Source organism: Salvelinus sp. IW2-2015, linkage group LG36 (genome assembly GCF_002910315.2).
Source record: "Salvelinus sp. IW2-2015 linkage group LG36, ASM291031v2, whole genome shotgun sequence".
NCBI classification, from domain to species: domain Eukaryota; kingdom Metazoa; phylum Chordata; class Actinopteri; order Salmoniformes; family Salmonidae; genus Salvelinus; species Salvelinus sp. IW2-2015.
The window spans coordinates 9,076,841-9,094,247 of NC_036875.1; the positions used below are offsets into that span (position 1 = coordinate 9,076,841).

Here is a 17,407-nt window from a genome sequence, read left to right on the forward strand (position 1 = left end):
CAGACCCAGCTGCTATTGCATTGGTGTCTATGGTAGACAAACCCTGTTAAGTAAACCGGAACTGATAATATTTTGCGATGCTTAACGGCCCGAGTGAACTATCTTCATTTTTTCACCATCTTCGGTATCAATTCATCGTGGTTAAGTATCGCGAGAAGACATGTTATATGTGTTATCGTATATCATTTCCTCTAGATTTTCACATTCCCGCCATCATCGAGTACTGGAGGAAAACGTCGTGCGGACCACACTGTCAACAACATAATACTGGGGCCACCGAATGCCGGCTAAACCAACGTACTACTCCCCGAGGATTTAAAACAAAAATATWAAAATTTACAAGTTTCGTTTCAGGGATATTTCATTCAAAGGTAAGTGTTCCTTGTCTTGTAATTAAGTCAAGGCGATGTTTACCTCCAAATGACAAAATCAAATTAGCTAGCTATTCCTTGTCCTTTTTAGCAGCCAGCTATCGTTAGTTACGAACTTGCTCGTGCATGGGATATGGCTAGACTTTCACAGCTAGCTAGATGTGTAACTATCCAATGTTGTTTTGCTGAGTTGATTTGGGGGCGTCAATCTCATCTCGTAATATCCAGTTAGCCAGCTACATAGCTACTAAGCTAGCTAACGTTAGCTAACTAACTAGTGGTTAGCGGTGCTTCACAGCAGTTATCTAGTCAACAGTAACTGACTCGAGTGTAGTGTGGCTGGGTCCTCCCTGCCCCAGACCGTATCTGTGCGTCAGAGATGTTTGCTCTGGAAGCTCCGATTCAAACGAATTAGACAGCTCTGAAAGCGTATTAATGTCYAAATACGTTCATTACACACCAAATACAGTATGGAGTTTCGCTTATGAACTATCTACATTTACTCCCTTTATGGCCGGTATGTACTTCAAAAAAAGATGTAAATAAAATATTTACAAGCAACCAAATGTATTTGGACATGAATACGCTTACAGAGTTGTGTAACGCATCGGTCACACGGACAGCTTTATTGCATTTTGGCATACTAGAAGTACATTCARTTCAAATGGAACGCTGCGTTTGCCTTYCAGCGTTGCGGAGGKYGTTGCAGTGCGTTCTGTGTGTACATATGTTGGATTTATCGAATGTTCGTTCAAACTATATGCGTAGACGGCTTGATAGAAATGGTAGCAGAAGGTGAATGTTGAACTTTTGTTGCACACATATCCAGATGATGCTGCATACCATTTTGCGCAATGACGCTGTAGGCATAACGCTTCGATCACACCGACAGCGTYSWAGCGCTGCGGTATCATATATATATATATATAAAATACGTTTTATATTTCTTAAAAAGTAGTGCACTGGGCCATTATTAGTTCTGTATTAGTGGACCGCTATAGTCATTTGTAGCGCGGGCAAAAAATAAAACATCTTGAAATATTTTTACTTTTGCCATCTGTCATAGTGTTGATTTGCTATGTTTATTTACYGAAATCACCATAGCAACACATACCATCATGCTGGCTTGCTTTTACAATTACTGTTTTTCTTGCTTTCTTGTCCCGCTATGCCCATAGGTATGATTTTTTTTTTTGCGTCCCTCGTCTAATAGAATAAAATATGTAAGTCCACAAGTTTGCGCAGTGCCCCTCTTTTACATTCTTTTGGGAGATCCCTGTAAGGTTGAATCTCTGAACATGGCTATTTGTCATACAATGGGGGCATACTTAGCTAAGCATCGTTATGCCAGTTCAATTATAGCTAYCTAAGTAACGTTAGTTCCCCCTCTATCTAGCTATGTCACTTGCTTGCTAGCTAAGTTTAACCAAGTGGCTAAGGATGCTTGTCGTAATACACTGCAGCCCAATGGGTAATGTGTAAACAATACCTTTGATTGTTGTGGATAATGCCACACTTACACTTCCCTGCCTAGCAGAGCTTCCCAAGACTTTACTTGRAATTCGGTAAACAAGTGGACCCCTCCCTGATTAGGTTAAAAACGGAATTGCATCATGCAAACATTTGTCACTGCCAAATAAGAACACCATGTGACCWAACATAAGCAGAACATTTCAATTTACAGCTTGAAAAATTTGCCCAGGTCACGTGCACTGGTCTGCACAGTATATTATTTAATTAAAGTATTTTGGCATAGTGTTCCCTTTCAAACCAGACTTACCCATAGGACAGGACAACTGTTTGTTGCGCCAACAATGTGTTAAAAGTTACTGGACGACTCAGTTGCTGCTCTKTTACTAGTGCTCTAAATGTTAAAAATAGATATATTTAAAGTAGTCGTGGGCGGTATCCAGATTGTCATACCATCATATTGTTCTTGTAATATCCTGTGATATTCTGTAATACTTGCACTGAACACAAGGGGCGCTATTTTCAAACCSCACTGAGACTCTGAGATCTTAAGGTGAATGTAAACTAAATGCTAATGAAKGCATCGCATCTATTTTATACTGTCTCTGACCTAAACTATTTGCAGGACAGACATCCCAGCTCAAAGTTATACAAGTAACTCAAAAGTGCATGCTACTCTGTTTGCTGCATGCACAAAACAAATACTTGATCCAGGATGGAATTCTCTGCTATTACCAAGCAAAGCTTAATTTTGCAAGGAGCTAAGCACTTAGCTAGATGGCTAACTAGCTACTAAATTAGCAAACAAATGCACACCTGCAGAGCATTTAGCACATTTTAGACAGTTAACTTAATAGTTATAAGAGAMCTAGCTGGCAAACKTTTAGTTGTGAATTCCATACTGTAACTAGATCACCTATCGCGTGCTGCACAACAAACAGTAAGTGACTCACAAGGCTCCGGTCTCTCGTTGTTGTGTGCTTGTAAACAAATTCCACGTGACTGGGGGCTACTGGTAATCACTTTATCTCCTATTGTATTGCACAAGTTGACTGCAGGTATTTACTTAAGTAGRTACACATTCAAATTTATAAWAAAAAAAAAWTCTAAATAGTTTTGACSGTATTGAAAAGCAATCCCGTGGTTATTTCCAAATACCCGGTATACCGCCCAAGCCTAATTTAAAAAATGTCCTTGTTTGCACACAATCTACCTTTCCCTTCCATTAGGTTTATTTGGAGAGCACAACCCTGACAATCACCAATGGCAGCAGCAGTGCCCAAGCTCTCCAGCGGAAGCGTTGTAAAAATACGCTACAACAGTATAGACGTGGGCACCACTCGATGGAAGGAGGGGACCTTCGAGGTTCTTGAGAAGGGTAACAAAGTCAACCTGTGCCTGAAGTTCAATGCTGGTGGTCCACTCAAAAGTTTTCAGGTAATAGTTTTCCCTATATGTGCTCATTCACCTAACAAAATGGCATGATTACATTGGACTTAAATAGCGGATATTTTGTATGTTAAGACTGTCTTTTAAGGTACAGTACCAGTCAAAAGTTTGGACACTGACATATTCAAAYWWWWWTCTTTATTTGTACTTTTTTCTACATTGTATAATAATAGTGAAGACATCAAAACTATGAAATAACACATATGGTGGCATGTAGCCTAGTGGTTAGAGCGTTGGGCCAGTAACTGAAAGGTTACTGAATTAAATCCCTAAGGTGACAAGGTAAAAAAAATCTGTCGTCCTGCCCCTGAACAAGGCAGTTAACCCACTGTTCCCCGGTAGCCCGTCATTGAAAATAATAATTTGTTGTTAACTGAATTGCCTAGTTAAAAGGTTAAATAAAAAATAAAAAATACATATGGAATCCTGTAGTAACCAAAAAAGTGTTAAACAAATCAAAATATATTTTATATTTGAGATTCTTCAAATAGCCACCCTTTGCCTTGAATGACAGCTCTGCACACTCTTGGCATTCTCTCAAGCAGCTTCACCTGGAATGCTTTTCCAACAGTCTTGAAGGAGTTCCCACATATGCTGAGCACTTGTTAGCTGCTTTTCCTTCACTCTGCGGTCCAACTCATCCCAAACCGTCCCAATTGGTTTGAGGTCAGSTGATTGTGGAGGCCAGGTCATCTGATGCAGCACTCCATCACTCCTTCTCGGTCAACTAGCCCTTACACAGCCTGGAGGTGTGTTGGGTCATTGTRCTGTTGAAAAACAAATGATAGTCCCGCTAAGTTCAAACCAGATGGGWTGGCGTATCGCTGAAGAATGCTGTGGTAGCCATGCTGGTTAAGTGCRTTGAATTCTAAATAAATCYCAGACGGTGTCACCAGCAAAGCACCATCACACCTCCATGTTTCACGGTGGGAACCACACATGCCTAGATCATCCGTTCACCTACTCTGCATCTCACAAAGACACGGAGGTTGGAACAAAAAAWTTCATTTGGACTCTTCAGACTAAATTAGAGATTTACACCTGTCTAATGTCCATTGCTCGTTTCTTGGCCCAAGCAAGRCAGRCCCTTCTTCTTATTGGTGTCCTTTAGTAGTGGTTTCTTTACAGCAATTTTACCATGAAGGCCTGAGTCACGCAGTCTCCTCTGAACAGTTGATGTTGAGATGTCTGTTACTTGAACTCTGTGACGCATTTATTTGGGTGGCAATCTGAAGTGCAGTTAACTCTAATGAACTTATCCTCTGCAGCAGAGGTAACTCTGGGTCTTCCTTTCCTGTGGCGGTCTTCATGAGAGCCAGTTTCATCATAGCACTTGATGGTTTTTGCGACTGCACTTGAAGAAACTTTCAAAGTTCTTGACATTTTCCAGATTGACTACCTTCATGTCTTAAAGTAATGATGGACTGTCGTTTCACTTTGCTTGTTTGAGCTGTTCTTGCCATAATATGGACTTTGGTATTTTACCGTATAGGGCTATCTTCTGTATACCACCCCTACCTTGTCAGAACACAACTGATTGGCTCAAACYCATTAAGAAGGAAAGAAATTCCACAAATGAACTTTTAAAAAGGCACACCTGTTAATTGAAATGCATTCCAGGTGACCACCTCATGAAGCTGGTTGAGAGAATGCCAAGGGTGTGCAAAGCTGTCATCAAGGCAAAGGGTGGCTACTTTGAACAATCTCAAATATGCATGCTACATTTGGATCGTTTGGGGTCTCTCGGACCGATGCACTTTTATTTTTGATGCGTCTCATTGAAACTTAACATCCCTAATTGGAGCCCATGTATGGAATCGTCTTGATATAGTATATGTTCATTATATATGTCTATGCTTTCAGCTCAACCATAATGTGAAGAATGTCACGATGCAGTCCATGCACACTATGAGACGAATTGTGGTGTCTCTTAAGGATGGCAGTGTAGTCACCCTTGAGAGAATTCCCACTGCTGTGGCMGAGAAAATGAAAGAATATCTTGAGAAGTTGAAGCAGGGAAAACCAACAGGTAACAATCTATTGGAACTTGTAGATCATTAACTGTTTCTACAAATTTGCATGATTTACTGCGGAACTGGTGTCCTTCTGTTTGATAAGTGTTGTTTTCTTGTAGTTCTAAAGACATCCCAGGGAAGTGCAAGCTTCAGTGTGCTCGGGAATCGATCCGTAAAGAACGAGATTAGCCCACCTGGAGAACGACAGGTAAAGAGTTGTTGTAAGAAAGTACCTGTCATTTACAACCATACTGTTCCTGGTTTTTGCTTCTCTGAAAAGATTACTCATTTAAATRTGGCTCTGTTTCAGACAACATCCAGACGACCCAGTGTGGACAACAGGGAAGAGACGATGCCCCGCAAACCCCTGAGCAGTCCCAGCAGAGTCACCTCCACACCTTCCCGCAGTGGGCTGTCTGAGAACAGGTAGGCAAGCCAACACACCGACCATCCAGGTAGATAAAGCATCACACACAGGCGCCGTCCTGACTCTGCACTCATACTTTCCCCCCTTGTTTATTTAAGTGGATTGGACTTATAAATTCACAAGGGGGAATGAACAAGTGCGGACTTCTGGGTGAGGGGTATAGAATCCCAACGCAACCTCTTCCACCACTCTTGTCTCACTAGCCTTTCTCCTGAGATTGCATTTCTTCATTTGACAGAGGCTAGAGTCTTCATGTGTGCATTGGTCTCATAACCACTCTTAAAGGGACATTTAAAAKTGTGTACTTCATATTCATCATCTTCAGAACCATCTTTTGCCCCTTCAGGATTGAGAAGAGGAAGAGACACCTCACCTCTGACAGCGACCTGACTAAGGACTACCCCAAGGAGAATGACTCATCCAGGTYTGACAACGACAATGTTACTTTACCAAGCAAAGGYTTAATTTCACCTCCCTTCCTGTCAATTTAGGCTTATGTCCATTGCGGCCTGGGGGTGTCTAGCGAGTGGGGGTGAGGGGGTAGGTGTTTTTACAGTGGCGGCCATGATTTAGCAGCACTGGTTTAGCGTAAAGGGGAAACTGCCATTACAACAGATCAAAACTTTTTGACCAAATTTGCTGTTACTGCACTTTGCCTTTGTAGGGCAGAGTTGTGCACCAGTGAATCTAAKCTGTTTCTTGTATCTCAGCAACAACAAGACCATGTCGGACCTCTCCAGGAAGTTTCTGCTGAGCTGCAAAGACAAGCTGAAACAGGCAGAGGAGAACCGCTGCTCTGGTAAGCCCTCGTCAGACTGAGATAACCTTCTCCAGACTAGAACTGTGCCGTCTCTAGTCGCCCTGTGATAACTGTCTACCTTTCCCACCAGTTTCACTGGTTCCAGCGCCACTTCAGCCCACGTCATTCTACGGCAGCCGATCGGTGACCAAAGACTACTCCACGAGTCACTCTTTCCTAGACAGGTAAGTACGTTTTTTTTTTGCGCCTTTATTTAACCAGGTTGTCCCATGGATGTTAAGAAAACATACTTACGCATCATTAAGATGCTGCCACACCTTGACTTCAACATTTGTCGTTCCCTCCACAGGCCATCCAGTACATCCCAGACCACCTCGGCTAAAAGAAGTCTCATGTTACCCAATCACTCGACCCCCTTCAAGAAAGTGCGCCCCATGCTGGACTACGGTGGCTGGAACAAGCCGAGACCATCCACTCWGGCCCAGCCCCAGCCTCCACTGCAAGGGTAAGGAGACATCCCAGTGTTATACTGATGATTCTAAAGTTAACCTCCGGAGTCAATGAGGGGCTTTTCTAGTGCTGCCCACCTACCAGTAATGTGTGKTTTACTATATCTGTTAATGCTCGTTATGAATGTGCCATACGGCTGACCCCAGTTAGTCGATTGTTTGTCAAGCATTTGCAAATACAATTTAAGGAACACGAGACGCCGGTCTTATTCACGCCCATCTCTGTGAACTAATCCATTATGGGGGCCGAGACTAATACATTGTGTAGGCTGCGTGGATGGCAACAGTCCAAGACGAAGGGAAGTGTGGCTAAGATGCACAATGCACATCTCTCTCCAGAATGCGCGCTCTCCTGCCAATTTGTGCACATTCATTGGTTCGTAACTTCATTGTGTGAATTATTTGTGTTAYTGTCTATCAATTCTCCATTACATAAATCACCAGCAGTACATTTGCTGTTAATTCCTATATTTTTTTAATCTACAATGTTTGTTTGGTTATGGTAATTTCTGTTAATGCATTAAATATATTAGTATTCCAGTTTTTTGCTGTTCTCATWGTCGGAGGGGACACATTGTTTGCAGAGAGCACAACCTATGCTACACTTGTGAGAAACAAGTATGGGTTTATTTTATTCCATTTACGAGTTRTGTCAATTTAGTTAGTCTTTTGTTGCGCTCCTGTCAATTTTTATTAAGGACGCGCACCTGATTATGCATGGAAGTAGGCCTATAGGCTACCTGGCCTGTGCGCAAATGTAGGCCTATAAATGTGCCCATTTGGGGATCTGATAGTATTTCTGATTGGCTTAATGCACCACCACTAATGAGCTGTGGAGCTTCTCAAAGTAATGTTTTCTCAACCTCGAACAGCAAGCGAACAGTCTGTTTTTATATCTATTGAGAATGACAATAGTTCCTCTATGTAAACTCATCAAAAAAAGAAACYTCCTCTCACTATCAATTGTGTTTATTTTCAGCAAACTTAACATGTGTAAATATTTGTATGAACATAACAAGATTCAACAACGGAGACATAAACTGAACTAGTTCCACAGACATGTGACTAACAGAAATMGAATAATGTGTCCCTGAACAAAGGGGAGGTCAAAATCAAAAGTAACAGTCTGTGTCTGGTGTGGCCACCAGCTGCATTAAGTACTGCAGTGCATTTCCTCCTCATGGACTGCACCAAGTTTTCCAGTTCTTGCTGTGAGATTTTACCCCACTCTTCCACCAAGGCACCTGCAAGTTCCCGGACATTTCTGGGGGGAATGGCCCTCACCCTCCGATCCAACAAATCCCAGGCGTGCTCAATGGGATTGAGATCTGGGCTCTTCGCTGGCCATGGCAGAACACTGACATTCCTGTGTTGCAGGAAATCACGCACAGAACGAGCAGTATGGCTGGTGGCATTGTCATGCTGGATGGTCATGTCAGCATGAGCCTGCAGGACGGGGACCACATGAYGGAGGAGGATGTCTTCCCAGTAACGCACAGAGTTGAGATTGCCTGCAATGACAACAAGCTCAGTCCGATGATGCTGTGACGCACCGCCCCAGACCGTGACGGACCCTCCACCTCCAAATCGATCCCGCTCCAGAGTACAGGCCTCGATGTAGTGCTCATTCCTTCGACGATAAACGCAAAAACCGACCATCACCCCTGGTGAGACCATACCTCGGCTCGTTAGTGAAGAGCACCTTTTGCTAGTCCTGTCTGGTCCAGCGACAGTGGGTTTCTGCCCATAGGCGACGTTGTTGCCGGTGATGTCTGTTGAGGACCTTCCTTACAACAGGCCTACAAGCCCTCAGTCCAGTCTATTGCGGACAGTCTGAGCACTGATGGAGGAGGGATTGTGCGTTCCTGATGTAACTCCGACAGTTGTTGCCATCCTGTACCTGTTCCGTAGGTGGGCTGTTCGGATGTACCGGTCCTGTGCAGGTGTTGTTACACGTGGTCTGCCACTGCGAGGACGATCAGCTGTCCGTCCCGTCTCCCTGTAGCACTGTCTTAGGCGTCTCACAGTACGGACATGGCAATTTATTGCCCTGGCTACATCTGCAGTCCTCATGCCTCCTTGCAGCATGCCTAAGGCACGTTCARGCAGATGAGCAGGGGCCCTGGGCATCTTTCTTTTGGTGTTTTTCAGAGTCAGTAGAAAGGCCTCTTTAGTGTCCTAAGTTTTGACCTTAATTGTCTACCGTCTGTAAGCTGTTTGTCTTAACGACCGTTCCACAGGTGCATGTTCATTAACTGTTTATGAACAAGCATGGGAAACAGTGTTTAAACCCTTTACAATGAAGGTCTGGGAAGTTATTTGGTTTTTCACAAATTATCTTTGAAAGACAGGGTCCTGAAAAAGGGACGTTTCTTTTTTTGCTGAGTTTATTTGAAAAAATCTTTCCCGCTCTCCTTTTCAATAACTACTCAGTATGAAAGGGAAAAATATCATGATCTGATCCAGTGGAAATGTCATAAAATAGGCCTACCTGATTATTTCTTATCACTTATGCAAATAGCTTACAGCTGTGTCTGTCCCGAGCTCACTGGCACGGGAAACTCGGAAGGCCCAGAATATCTTATGCAATTTTGCAAGTTTGCTAGCATGTGATTTATTTCTATCGGGCTATTTTCAACCTGCAGGCTGCAATGTTTTTATTTGTTTGCTTATGTAGGTGATTGTTTTTATGTAGTTGGCAGTATAAGTTACTTTTTAGGTTTGTATAATTTTCATTTGAATACAAGTTTGATTAACCACATGACAATGATTGAGATACGAATACGTTATTATAAATTAAATTAAACTGTTCCATGAAAGAACTGGCACGCAGATTGGTAGAAATCTTAAGATATATTGGCATTCCACATGATAATGGTTGCTGACTCCTCATGTAGCCTATTACTGGCAACTTCGGGAGAGTAACGGCAGAGTRTGCGAAAGCCAGCAGGAAAGGGAGGAGGATGGTAAGGTTCAGGTTAAGATTTTATTATTCTGGCGATCTTGTTCTCTGGCTCCCTCTTGAGTCTTGACTTACTTCATCAGAGTGCGCTTAACCCCTCTAGACTCGATTGACGCACCGGTCAGTCTAAGTAACGCAATACAAAAATCCCCATCAAAATCCGTCAGTTTAACCTAGTGAGATCTATTTTTGCATTGATCAGTCTCAATCCGCCAATGTCGCCCTTCCACATCTGCAGTGGAAGGTGGCATAGCTAGTCAGACCACGAGACAAACATCTGTAGCGTCCTAACTAGACCACTGTGGAAAGGGTAGACTCAAACCAACACGATGGTGGTCTCCGTTTTTCTCTACGACCACGGACAAGTGTCACGGGACTTGTCTGAAGTCCATAGTGTCGATGTGCCAACTTCTGTTTGTAGCGTCCGAACCGTTCGGGCTACAAACTGACTGGCACGAAAGGTGAGATTCTCCGTTTTGCTTTATGACCCCCACAAGTGTCACGGGACTTGTCTGAAGGTAACCAGCACCAGTATTACAATTTTTTTATGTAAGTATGAAGGTAGTTTTGTTACCTACCCCAGAAATATGTTTAATATGTGTAAAATAATACTATTAAAAAAAATGTGATGTGTGTCTAAGTGCCTTTGGAAAGTATTCAGATTTCKATTTTTTTGTTACATTACAGCCCTAAAAGGGAGTAAATGAAAATAATTCCTCAGATCTACACACAATACCCTATAATGAAAGCAAAAGCTGTTTTTTATTTATTTTTGCAAATGTCTTAAAAATAAAAAACGAACATTATTTACATAAATATTCAGACCCTTTGCTATGAGACTCGAAATTGAGCTCCGGTGCATCCTGTTTCCATTGATCATCCTTGAGATGTTTCTTCAAATTGATTGGAGTCCACCTGTGGTAAATTCAATTGATTGGACATGATTTGGAAAGGCACACACCTGTCTAATATAAGATCCCACAGTTGACAGTGCTTGTCAGAGCAAAAACCAAGCCATGAGGTCAAAGGAATTGTCCGTAAAGTGCTGAGACAGGATTGTGTTGAGGCACAGATCTGGGGAATGTTACCAAAAAATGTCTTCAGCATTGAAGGTCCCCAAGAACACAGTGGCCTCCATCATTCTTAAATGGAAGAAGTTTGGTACCACCAAGACTCTTCCTAGAGCCGGCCAAACAGCAATCGGGGGAGAAGGGCCTTGGTCAGGGAGGTGACCAAGAACCCAATGGTCTCTCTGACAGAGCTCCAGAGTTCCCCTGTGGAGATGGGAGAACCTTCCAGAAGGACAACCATCTCTGCAGCACTCCACCAATCAGGCCTTTATGGTAGAGTGGCAAGACAGAAGCCACTCCTCAGTAAAAGGCACATGACAGCCTGCTTGGAGTTTGCCAAAAATCTCTGGTCTGATGAAACCAAGATTGAACTCTTTGGCCTGAATTCCAAGTGTCACATCTGGAAGAAACCTGGCACCATCCCTACGGTGAAGCATGGTGGTGGCAGCATCATTCTGTGGGGATGTTTTTCAGCGGCAGGGACTGGGAGACTAGTCAGGAGCGAGGCAAAGATGAACGGAGCACAGAGATCCTTAATGAAAACCTGCTCAGGACCTTGGACTGGAGTCAAGGTTCACCTTCCAACATGACAACGACCCTTACCACACAGCCAAGACAACGCAGGAGTGGCTTCGGGACAAGTCTCTGAATGTCCTTCAGTAGCCCAGTCAGAGCCCGGACTTGAACCTGATCAAACATCTCTGGAGAGACCTGAAAATAGCTGTGCAGCAACGCTCTCCATCCAACCTGGCAATGCCTGAGAGGATCTGCAGAGAAGAATGGGAGAAACTACCCAAATGCAAGTGTGCCAAGCTTGTAACGTCATATCCAAAAGGAATCAAGGCTGTAATCGCTGCCAAAGGTGCTTCAAAAAGTACTGAGTAAATGGTCTGAATACTTACGTAAATGTGATATTTCCGTTTTTTATTTTTACTAAATTGGCAAACATTTCTAAAAACCTGTTTTTGCTCTGTCATTATGGGATATTGTGTCTTGATTGATGGGGGGGAAAACAGTTAAATATATTTTAAAATAAGGCTGTAACCTAATGTGGAAAAAGTCAAGGGGTCTGAATTATTTTTGAAGGCACTGTATATCATGATCTTTCTCATCTCCCAGATATAGGACAAACACTTCAAAACCTTGTTTCTGATTTATTTTGAATGTCTTTTTTGGCATTTTATGGCTGTTACTCAATGCAGTTCTCTGGGCTATGGTAGTATGTTTTTATATCAAAAATGGAAGGGAAAAAAACATCAAATTGGGATATCTAAAGGGGTCCTTGATATTCAAAATCAAATGGCTAAATGATCCATAGTATGACCATCTCAAAACAATTACATATGTCAAGCTTTGAACCCACCCCCCAACGGCGTAGGCTCTTAAGAATTAAAYCATCAAAGCTTAATACATAAAGTTGATTTTATTAAAACACACAGGGTGTGTCTAAATGGAAAAATACACACACAAGAATGTCAGCCAATTGATTGGTTGAAAGAAGACATTTCGGTCAACAAAGATTTTTTTTGTTGTCGCTTACCACCCTAATGTGCCCGAAGCAGATACTTTCAGTTGAAAACATGTCTTTTCACCAGTGGTTGTGGTACATAGATGGAGTTATACTTACAGTTTTCTCTAACCTTTTTGCTGCAGATTCTCCAACCTGGGCAACACGTGTTACATGAACGCCATCCTGCAGTCTCTCTTCAGCCTGCCGTCGTTCTCCAATGACCTGCTGAAGCAGGGAATCCCATGGAAAAAGGTCCCCGCCAACGCCCTACTCAGGTAGCCTACTGTTACTGCAGTCACCCTTTAAAAAAAAACATTTTAGCCATTTAGCAGACGCTCCTATCCAGAGCGACTTAAAGTAGTGAGTGCGCACATTTTCGTACTGGTCCCCTGTGGGAATCGAACCCACAACCCTGGCGTTGCATGCGCCATGCTCTACCAACTGAGTAGAGACAGTATTTCCACTTTAACAAGGGATGCACCCTTTTAAAAGCTGTTTTTGTTTAGGTGGCTTAGTGATTTCATGGCTATGACTCAATATTTCTTTAACTGCTCAGCTGACTTGTGTACCTGCCCTGCACCCTCACTGACCCTCCTCTCTGTTGTGCGTGCAGACGCTTTGCCCACTTGCTGGCCAAGAAGGACATCTCGTGCCCCGAGGTAAAGAAAGACCTGCTGAGGAGAGTGAAGAGTTCCATCTCCTCCACAGCCGAGCGCTTCTCTGGCTACATGCAGAACGTAAGACCTATAATACACCACAACCATTTCGGCTCTTTTGTAGCTCTGTATACTCACCCCCCCTCCCCCCCAGGACGCCCATGAGTTCCTGAGCCAGTGCCTGGACCAGCTTAAGGAGGACATGGAGAAGGTGAACAAGAGCTGGAAGAGCGAATCGGCGGCGTGGGACGAGGCCCCCCAGCAGGCGGCCGCGGTCAGGCCTGGGGAGGAGGCGGACACCTCACACACCTACACCTGCCCCGTGGTGGTCAACATGGAATTTGAGGTGCAGCACACCATCACCTGCAAAGGGTGAGTGAATCATCACCTCAGACTGTGGATTTCTGGGTGGTACATCTCTTCTCTGATGTAAAATAAAATAATGGACGTGTATTAGACGTCATAGATTCAGCTTTTAAGAGTCCATTCCTTTAGCTTTTATGGTATTACCTTTCCTAAGCATATGAAGTTGACATAAAGACCGACTGAATGTCATGTTATAAACAACAAATCATGAAAAAAAGGTTGTGCTATTGTGTGGTTTCAGCTGTGGAGAAGTGGTGACCAAGCGGGAGCAGTTCAACGACCTGTCCATTGACCTGCCTCGTAGGAAGAAGACCATCCCTCTCCGGTCCATCCAGGACTCTCTGGACCTCTTCTTCAGGGTGCGTGTCCACTGTCCCCAAAAACCACCAGGCTAGCTCCTGTCCAAATATACTGTATATCAACTAGGGCCGGGCATTGTCAAGCAAATAACTGCCGGTCTCACGGTAATTGACCGTTAATTAACATGAACACATTTAGCATCTCCTTGCTTCCACACACAGCCTACAAGCCACTGATGCAGATCTTTGGACATCTACATTTTAAAAAGTCTAATAAATCCATGTAATATGGCCTTCACTTTCACAATAAATCCATTATTTATTTTAGACTGGTCTAAAGAAACATGATATGAAGAAAATGTAGTCCATTTCAGAAGAACAGAATAGCATACTCTGTGTTGTCATTATCTGGCTTTGCCATATTGCTGTGGGCTATACTCATTTAGCAGACATTTTCTTAGAATTCTGTGCCATTATTTTATCATGTTTTATAGTATGAAGAATACAATTGAACAAAGCTGAACTTTTCTCAAAARGAGTTGAGGGAGTGCGCACATTCTATGTTGAGCGGTTAAAGAAACAGGTACTCCTATATGCTTAATTTAGAGTTATTTATGTAACTTTAGTTGATCTACAAACGTTGGGCTCCTTGTTTATATTTTTTATACATTCTAAGGCTGCATGATGCGACTTTAATGATGATTTGAAAAAAGTCACATGAAAGGCATGAGCTCTGCTTTGTTTTTTGTGCAGGCTGTTCACACTTCATCACTCTCATTCACAATTTGACAAGCACTTGATAATGCCTCGGATTTCCCGGCGGTATCCCCTTTGTTTGGCTGTATTGCCCCCTAAAGAAATCCATGCCCTTTGCGGCCAGTGGCCGTTGTGCCCTTGGGCTGAATATAACAATTTGAATTTCCTTCTCCCTGTGTGCTCTGAAGCACCTCTCACTCACATGGGTCTCCGTCACGTGAAGACAGACACGTCGGGGATGRAACTGCACGTGTCCTTATACAATTCCGAGGTGCATATTAAAGATATTGGAAGAACTGTCTACATTTACTTTGTCAGCCAACAAGATGAGTAGGCCTAACAAACAGCAAAAGCACTTGCCTATGCCAATCTACTATCCCTTATAGTACAAAAGTTGACCTATTATATTCTGTGCAAGAAATACATATTCCCAACATAGTCTGAGACACTTGTGGGATGCCAAATTAATACAACCACTTGCATAACAACATATTTTTTTATGCAATGAGGCTGATGCAACAGAACAGAATGTTTAGCTTAAAATGTTGATAAACTATTAGGCTATTTCTTCACATTATAAGCGGAGCAATGCGCYCACGGCAGCAGGCTATAAGTGCGAATGTTCCATTAGCGGGAAAACACCATTATCAAAAGTGACTGCAAATGGGATTATGCATATAATGCTTTTATTATAAAGGTACACTTGTATGGTATTATTTTACATTTACATTTGTCATTTAGCAGACGCTCTTATCCAGAGCGACTTACAAATTGGAAAGTTCATACATATTCATCCTGGTCCCCCCGTGGGGAATGAACCCACAACCCTGGCGTTGCAAGCGCCATGCTCTACCAACTGAGCCACACGGGACCATTATCTTGGAGTATTATCTTCTCCAAACTTGAAACTGGCGGGCTGCTTGTGTATGCCAGTTAGGCTCTATACCCCTTGTAAAGCAGATTAATGTGCTTCATTTTAAGAAGTTATTTGGTCACTTTAGTTGTGATACTAACCTTACCAAACAAAAAGGTCTATGGGCGCAGATAGAAGAGAGTTTGTGTGTGTGAGAGAGAGTTATTGTGTGACTGTCACCATGTATGTACAGTGTATGCATGTATGCATGTATGTTACATGTATGTGTGTGTGCATGTGTGTGAGACGTTTGCCGGTCAGGATTGGGACTATGATTTTTTTCGCAAAAAAAATGTATGCATTGTTTCTTGCCTTCCGCTGGGCATCATTCACAAGTGATAATATATCATTCACAAGTGATCGGCTAATTTTGTCACCTATCAGACTATTCTTGATTTAATCTTGTCTTTACATATACTAAATAAAGTGTGAAATTTGATTTAGAATGGYCCATTATCATGCACCTGTCTCAAAACAGGCAGGGGGAAAAATACATCTACTGTATGCACTTAAATAGCAAATGGAGGATGTTTTTCCCGGGGTTCATTTTTATGCCAGCCAGGTAGGCTATACTTCTGTTGTAAAGACGAGCAATGTGCTTAATATTAGGAAAGTTGAGATATAAATATAGTAGGCCTATCTTATAGAAAGCTGATGGGATCCTCTTTTAAGTAGAGGTRATCACTCTGTTTTCTRACGCAATTGCATAGCCTATAGAAATGTTGAGCAACATGAGCTCATGGGCTCTCATGAAGTGTTTGATTAGATTTTCCATTACATTTGCATTGATGTCAGAGTGATTAGAGGGACAATAGAGTGCTGAGTACCAGGCAGTTAGCAAGTTTGGTAGGCTATTAATGACCATCAGCGCTTGGAGACTCCTAATTACTGCGACTGCCTTCATGACTCGTGACCACCGGTGTGGCAGTAATACGGTCACCGTAACAGCCCTAATATCATCTCACTAAAGCATGGGTGACCAACTTTTATATTAAAAACAAAACAAATTGGATGGGWGGGACATACTCAATATACTTTTAAAATGACTAAAACCAAATTTAAACTGTGAAGAAATAATGAGCTACAGTCACCGTTTCTTGACTGTGTCCAGCTCACTAATAATCACCGAAATGAAAGCTAGACAGGAGCATCAAATTCCAAAAATGAAGGATAGAGGATCATTTTTTTAGCAAATTTTGACGCAAAGGAAATGTAACAACTTTTCAGTGTGGCTCTCCGGATCTCGTTGAAGAACGAATGCGGCCCTTGAGGCAAACAGGGTTTTACCCCCCCTCCCTGCACTAAATGCAATGAAACAGTTAACCTAGTATCCAAATCCTAATAGGAAGTAGATGAGTTGAATGTGTGTTGATGTGTGTTCCAGATGGAGGAAATCGAGTATTCTTGTGAAAAGTGCAGCAGGAAAGCGGCGACAGTGACTCATAAATTCAGCCGACTCCCCAGGTATGCCCGTGTGTCTACAACAGTGATCTGATGTTAAAGTGAATGAGAAGTGGTATGAGGTTCACCAGAACCCTAAATTAATTCCTTTCTGTTGCTTCCCCCCCATGCAGAGTTCTTATCTTGCACCTGAAGCGCTARAGCTTCAATGCCCAGCTGTCTCTAAACAGTAAGCTGGGCCAGCAGGTGATGATTCCCCGCTATCTCACACTGCTGTCCCACTGCACAGACACTACGCAGCCTCCCCTCAGCCTGGGCTGGAGCGCACATGGAACCATGTAAGAAACMCACCCCACAGTGAAAATTATCCAACGTTTGTTGCATAATTATACAATTTTACCAAGGCTTGACATACATTTTTGTACTACACATTTTTTGGGGTGTTTGTAACACTTTGGGCCAAAAAGGTAACT

At 42.8% G+C, this 17,407-nt stretch overlaps 1 protein-coding gene across 1 annotated transcript in view; it reads left to right on the forward strand.

Annotated features, from left to right (window-relative positions):
- The first annotated feature begins 100 nt into the window (after window positions 1-100).
- LOC111959366 (ubiquitin carboxyl-terminal hydrolase 37) overlaps window positions 101-17,407 on the forward strand; it is a 26,440-nt gene continuing 9,133 nt past the window's right edge. Inside the window, 15 exon segments of the mRNA XM_023980874.2 lie at window positions 101-371; window positions 3,071-3,278; window positions 5,154-5,319; window positions 5,425-5,513; window positions 5,616-5,731; window positions 6,079-6,156; window positions 6,443-6,531; window positions 6,623-6,716; window positions 6,842-6,997; window positions 12,687-12,818; window positions 13,157-13,280; window positions 13,354-13,571; window positions 13,807-13,924; window positions 16,918-16,997; window positions 17,108-17,272. Coding sequence (XP_023836642.1) covers window positions 3,105-3,278; window positions 5,154-5,319; window positions 5,425-5,513; window positions 5,616-5,731; window positions 6,079-6,156; window positions 6,443-6,531; window positions 6,623-6,716; window positions 6,842-6,997; window positions 12,687-12,818; window positions 13,157-13,280; window positions 13,354-13,571; window positions 13,807-13,924; window positions 16,918-16,997; window positions 17,108-17,272 — 1,799 coding nt within the window. The 5' untranslated portion in view covers window positions 101-371; window positions 3,071-3,104.